At 40.4% G+C, this 7,332-nt stretch overlaps 1 protein-coding gene across 1 annotated transcript in view; it reads right to left on the bottom strand.

The window, feature by feature from the left end:
* Positions 1–6,943, bottom strand: part of rorb (RAR-related orphan receptor B) — a gene marked incomplete at both ends in the record, with an annotated part of 46,682 nt that extends 39,739 nt beyond the window's left edge. The window contains one exon of the mRNA XM_084054180.1: positions 6,840–6,943. Within this exon, the coding sequence (XP_083910306.1) occupies positions 6,840–6,846 (7 nt within the window). The remainder of the gene's footprint in view (positions 1–6,839) is intronic.
* Between the last annotated feature and the right edge of the window lie 389 nt (positions 6,944–7,332).

Below are 7,332 nucleotides of genomic sequence, written 5' to 3'. Positions count from 1 at the left end.
CACACACACACACACACACACACACACACACACACACACACACACACACACACACACACACACACACACACACACACACACACACACACACACACACACACTAATGAGGACTTAAATGAACTAAACTATTATTCATACAGAGTCAACACAATGTATCTTGTGTTGCAGTACTGGCTTGTGTTTGTGTGTATCTCTCTGTGTGTGTGTGTGTGTGTGTGTGTGTGTGTGTGTGTGTGTGTGTGTGTGTGTGTGTGTGTGTGTGTGTGTGTGTGTGTGTGTGTGTGTGTGTGTGTGTGTTCAGGCAGGTGTCTTTCAGTGTGCTGGGGGTCATAAGGTCAGTGAGGACACGTTATTCATCAGGTCAGTTCTGATTGGTTGTTTTTGAAGTTCAACATGTTGCATGGTGCTAACAGTGAAAACACTATAAGTACCATCCTTATCATTCATTACCTTCAATTCATTAGAAATTATATCAATAACATTTCCCAGAATTTTGTCTTTTCTTGCTTGTTTGTCTCTTCATCTGTGAAGTTAAAATAAAGGCTTAGTGTTGGGTTTGTTATGGGGTCCATGCCTCTGCTTTTGATATCCCCCCAAACAATTAAATACATTTCCTTCAGGGAAATGTGGACCGTCTCATTTAAAAATGCACGCTAACCGCGTCAACCCTGGCAAATATGGACACATTTGGCGACATATAAAACATGATAATTCAAAAGCGGAAATTGCAGATCTACAAGCCATCTTTTGCTATTTGTCGTATAAAGTAGAACTACGTAAAACTACCCATAGGGCTTAATCAGATGTTAAATGGAACCCTATAGGCCCGTAGACAACTAACAGATAATGAAATGTAACACCACCACAGTGACAGCCGGGACTGAAGCACACAGATTTATCACTTCATCCCATAAAGTGCACAAAGTAATGATCAGTGTTGATTTTGACAGCAAATGTTTTGTTAGTTTAGTCATAGTCTAATAGTCTGTAATTTAATTTTAGTCATACTGTATTTTTGTCTTCTGAAATGTTTTAGTTTTTGTCTAGTTTTAGTAGAGTAAATACCATATGATTTTAGTCGACTAAATCTATAGTTGATTTTGCCGACTAAAATGTATTTTAGCGGTGCCTTGATGGCGTCGTAATGCCTGATTTTACACGTGGTCTCATGCTGAAAATAGCAGATCTACAAGCTCATGAGCTTGTAGATCTGCTATTTTCAGAGCGCAACACCCGAGCAGCGCAACCAAACATAAAATGACTTGTCTTTTAGTTCTACTGGATCTCTTCTCCACTAGTCCCTCCCTGACAGTTTAATCTAGTTTTCATTTGTTGAAGAAATTGTCAATATATTTAGTCTTAGTTTTAGTCATCGTAGCTTAGTTTTTATTTAGTTTTTTTAAATTTTCATCAGTGAATAAAGGTAGTCGACCAACATTTTTCGTCATAGTTTTAGTCGACTAAATCAACACTGAAAGCACACAGATGTATCACTTCCTCCCATAAAGACATAAAGTAATGATGCATAACATGATTATTACAGTACGTTCCTCTGTGTTTCACTATGGGTAACATCATGTAAACGTATCATGAGGCATTATTTGATATTATTTGATTATCAATGTATCTCAAATACAGGGTGATTGTTGTGTACACGCCTGTCCAGAGACTGCAGATGATTATCTCTACGTCTACATCTGCTACATTGCGTCAACTTTCTATCCATCAAATTGGTATAAAAAGATTGTCAAATACAAAATTCAATTAAGTAAATTATGCGACATGTGAAAGCACAACATTTTGACATAATGGGGATTCCCAGGGGTCCCCCAGAATAATTAATTAATATAGCTTTGGCTACTCAAAAATAGCAGATCTACAAGCTCATAGCGCGGCACCGAGTGCCACGCTATGAGCTTGTAGATCTGCTATTTTTTTTTAAACTTTGAAAATGTGCGCAAATCTTTGAATATATACTCTTTAAGCACATTTTTTTAACTCAAATCTTTGCTTCTGGGGGGTCCCTGGAACAACATATTTTGAGACGGGGGGGTCTGCAGCCAAATACACTCAATCAATTTGGGGGTCCTTCACATATACAACGTTGTGAGAAGAAGCACTGATACATAGAAGGAGAACAGAATGCGTTGTGGACACGTTGTGAGCAGAAGCAGAGCGTTGTTGTGATGTGGGAGGGGTCCTGTTAGCGGGGGGGGGGGGGAATCATCCCAGGTCGTATTGTTAAGTGATCATTACCAACACTCATGAGGAGAGGAGGGGGGGGGGCTCCATTTTTTATAACCTCATGGTTGTTAGCACAGCTAGCTCTCTGTAAGGGCAGCCTCACGCACACACGTACATGCACGCGCGCACGCGCGCAAACACACACACACACACACACACACACACACACACACACACACACACACACACACACACACACACACACACACACACACACACACACACACACACACACACACACACACACACACACACACACACACACACACACAGGTTGAGAGTGGGGCCCGGCACGGCCCACACTGATTTAATTCTATCTGACAAAACCCTTTGGGGCGTGCAGAGAGAGAGAGAGAGAGAGAGAGAGAGAGAGAGAGAGAGAGAGAGAGAGAGAAGCTCCAGGGGTCTCCTCTACTCTACCATGACTATAAAGTGAAAGCCTGAGCTTTTGGTAGCCCCCCCCTCCCCAGCCACCCCCCACCCCAGTCCCTCATGCACGAGAGTGGTCGCGAGGCCCATTAAAATGTGGATAAAATACAAGGTGCACCAAGGCTGAGTTTGACATGAGGTTAAGGAGAGAGAGAGAGAGAGAGGAAGAGAATGAGTTAGAGAGAGAGACGGAGAGAGAGAGAGATAGAGAGAGAGAGAGAGAGAGAGAGAGAGAGAGAGAGAGAGAGAGAGAGAGAGAGAGACAGACAGACAGACAGCGAGCGAGACAGTGAGAGAGAGAGGGAGGAAGAGAACGAGTTAGAGAGCGAAAGATTGAGAGAGAGAGAGAGAGACAGAGATAGACAGAGTGAGAGAGAGAGAAGAGGAGAATTAGACAAACAGAAAGACAGAGAGACAGAGAGAGGTTTTATCTCATGTTTTTTTGCCTCCAGGTCTGTAGGTTTATAGTTACCAAACTGAAAGCTCTCTGTGCATCTAGTGTTAAATAGAACTCATTCACACAACGTGGGCTAATGTAGACACACTACACACTACAAAGTGTGAATGTGACTCTATAAAATAACTCATAATTGTCCTGTGTAGCAGCAGTGCATTTATACTTTATAATAAAATAAAGACAAACACAGCAAGTGATTAAAATGGGACCGACTTGATTATAAATTGGAAAGAAAATCATTGTGAGCCTTTAACAACGAGCCTAAATAATTTGAATTAAATAGCCTAATAATAATAATAATACTAATAATACTAATAAGCACAATTAGTTAATATAGCGTCACTCACAATAATTTTAACCACTTTATCCATATTTTATATACTGTGGCTATTCAAAAATAGTGAAAGTTTGTGCAAGTGTTTAGCCTATATAGTATATGAGAACATTTCTAACTCTAATCTTTAAGCTATACTGGAGGTCCCTGGAAACAAAATGTTTTTGAGATGGGGGTCCGCAGCCAGAATACATAATATAATGAGAGAGAGAGAGAGAGAGAGAGAGAGAGAGAGAGAGAGAGAGAGAGCCCCATAGCCTGAAATCGATGTGTAAAATCTCACGTGAGGAGAAAGGTTTTAAGTGAAAAGCCGTGAAAAGAGGAGAGAGAAAGTGAAAGAGGGGTCAGGTGACCCTGTGAGGACACTCTGTGTGTGTGTGTGTGTGTGTGTGTGCGTGCGTGTGGGTGTGTGCGTGCGTGTGTGCGTGCGTGCGTGCGTGCGTGCGTGCGTTTGCTGGGACAACATTGAAGTTGAGTGTAACCTCCTCGGTGTGGTGCTGTGTGACATAAATGGGTCAGTAGAACGAGCCAGTATTCTGCTTTACAACATTTAATAAAGTTATAAAGATAAGTTCCTCTTTCTCCTTCAACTATATACCCCCACACTCACACAATACAGCACATAAAGTTATTATTATTATCACTGCATGTCATGATGCATCCTGAACTATATGTAGGCTACAATGCCTGTGGGACTCAAATGGACTAACTGAACCACTTGGACCTCTAGGAACCATCCATGTACCAGAGCCTCCATCCATGTACTGGAGCCTCATGTTGTGGAGATATACCAGAACATGTTTTGGAGGCACCAGAACATGGATGGTTCCTCCAGAACATGAGGCGCCAGAACATGGAGGTACCATCCATGTTCTGGAGCCTCCAGAACCAGTGTTGCCAGCCCAAAAGAAGCGAGTATGGGCCACACGAGTACTTTAACATGTACATCAGCTATTTGAAAATAGCAGATCTACAAGCTCACAACGCGTTGTGAGCTTGTAGATCGGCTATTTTCAAATAAAATCTTACGGGGAAAATTATAATAAGCAGACCTGGCAACCCTGTCCAGAACATGAGCCCCCAGAACATGGACAGTGCCTCCAGACTGGAGGCACTGTCCATGTTCTGGGGGTCATCGGGTCATTTGTGGCATAGGGATGTGGTGTGTAGACAGAAGAAAAAGCACAGAGTCAACTCAAGTCCAGTTCTATAGGGTTTAAATGGTTAAATGCGTCGAATTTAATTTAATTGTTCCGTTAAAGGGTAAGTGATATTTTTGTTGGTTAAAACAAAAAGCTTTATGTTAAAAGGTTAAAGCACTATATTCTGATAGTTATCTTTGCTATAGAGAGTTTGTTCAGTAACAGGAGTCTACATGTCTCTCCAGCTCTTTATTAAACACAATATACATTTTCAAATAGGTGACAACATTTCAGCCAATCAGGAGAGAGTACCCATCTATATCAGATTCATTTTTTATAGTGATCCAGTTCCAATTTTATCTGCTCATTTATGTGTGTCATCACTTCCAATTTCACTTGTTTAATATATCCTGACTGAGTTCTCTATCCTGATTGGATAACATTGCTATCCCGACCTGAATATGCATTTTCTGTTTAATAAAGAGCATGGAGAGACATGAATCCTGTTACTGAACAAACACTCTATAGCAATGAGTATCAGAAAATACAGCTATTTTACACTTATTTTAGCCAAAGAAAATCACTTACCCTACCTTTAATTGTCAATCTGTTTTGGCTTTTTCTGACTAATGGCAAATATGATAAAAAAAAAAAAAAGAGTCTATAGGTTTAAACAAATGTGTTAAAAACCTGTTCTATTACATAAGGCCTTGTTGTATTCATTACTCACTGCAGGGTCCTATGAGGTTCAGACACACTAAAACACTGTTTCCCAAACGGTGGGTCGGGGTCCATATGTGAGGTCTTGAGTAAATAAATACCCCTTCATTATTTTTGTTTCCTACATTTAAAATATATATATATATATATATTAATTAAAAAATGTTAAAAATAAATTCAAACGTTTTTTTGTCCATTAATTAGAAGGAAAAAAATATTTTAAGAACTAGTGAAAATAGCCGATCTAAAAGCTCACAACACTAGCATGGTGAGGTGTTGTGAGCTTGTAGATCGGCTATTTGCACTAGTTTGGGTCCCGGGGAGACATAGCATTTCTCTTTTGGGTGTAGAGGTGAAACGTTTGGGAACCTGGACTAAAACGTATAGTTTGTTTTTATTAACATGTAACTGGCTATGTGTGTGTGTTTTATTATTAACATGAAGCCTATATTTGTGTGTTTTGCGACCGGTTGAGTTCAAACAAACAGCTATAAATACTGAACCTTATAAACACGGTTATATGTGTGTGTGTATATATATATATATATATATATATATATATATATATATATATATATATATATATATATATATATATATATATATATATATATATATATATATATATATATATATATATATATATATAATTATAGGAGACGCATATATTAGTTATATACACAGTAAAATACTCAGTATTATTTTTAGGCTACGCAATTTATTAATTTTATTTTTTACTGTGAGATGGATTTGGAACCAAAAACTGAAAGTGTTCAATAGAACCAAATGGACCCGCGGGTCCATTTGGTTCTATTTAAACACTTTCAGTCAAATTAACACGCAAGATTATGTTTTCAATTTGTTTGTGTGTGTGTGTGTGTGTGTGTGTGTGTGTGTGTGTGTGTGTGTGTGTGTGTGTGTGTGTGTGTGTGTGTGTGTGTGTGTGTGTGTGTGTGTGTGTGTGTGTGTGCGTGTGTGCGCGGTGCGCATGCTTGGGTGCATGCGTGTGTGCGTGCGTGGGTGCGTGCATGCGTGCGAGCATGCGTGCGTGTGTTTGGGGGGAAAGTGGAGAAAACGCACAAAACGGTGTCGCTTGCCGAATAGACGGAGTATAGCCTCGAACAGGCAGTTCGAGGCGCGTAAAAGTAAAACGCTACACAGCATAATATCCATGTGTAAACTCTATTAGTTCTATGGATGTGGAACCAAACTGAGTATTATTTATGTCTAAATGGAGCCAAGTTCACCTCAACAACCCTCTGACAGACAGAGAGACAGACAGTTATTCGGGGACAGAGGAGGACAGACAGACAGACAGACAGACAGACAGACAGACAGACAGACAGACAGACAGACACACAGTTATTCGGGGACAGACAGAGGGACAGACAGACAGACACAGACAGACAGACAGACAGTTATTCAGGGACAGACAGAGGGACAGACAGACAGAGGGACAGACAGACAGGCAGACAGTTATTTGGGGACATGTATGAATATGTTCTTATCTTACCTCTCATGTTGACCGTGTTGAAGCCGTCCGGGTGCCTCAGCTTTACTCATGAAGAAACAAACCAAACTTGGAGCAGCCAAAATAATAGAGAAATTAAACGGCTTCAAAAGATCCTCGGGTGAATAATAAAAAATGATAAAAAATAATATGACAGTAAAAAAGAAAGCACTCTGCTTGCCGCTGATCCACTACAGTATTAATACACTCAGAGCTGATGGACGCATGAATGAATCCAGAGGAATAACGGCTGAACACACACGAGCTGAGATAATGTTTAAAATAATAATTCAAATTAAAACAACAGCCGAGAATAAACTTTTATTGGAGTGTCTGTCGGCTGGCTGTAGTGTGCATAGATCGCAGGTGTGTGTGTGCGCAGTGTGCAGTGTGTAGCTCTATAGTACAGTGTGTGTGTGTGTGAGTGTGTACGGGGTTCAGAACGGTCTGGCTCAGCGCGCACAGAGCATGAGGGTTTTCCTGCGCTCTGCGCGCT

The sequence above is a fragment of the Gymnoscopelus microlampas genome (assembly GCF_963454915.1).
Source record: "Gymnoscopelus microlampas genome assembly, chromosome: 4".
Classification (NCBI taxonomy): domain Eukaryota; kingdom Metazoa; phylum Chordata; class Actinopteri; order Myctophiformes; family Myctophidae; genus Gymnoscopelus; species Gymnoscopelus microlampas.
Note: the sequence above shows the minus strand (reverse complement) of the source record. Positions and strands in the feature narration are given on the sequence as shown.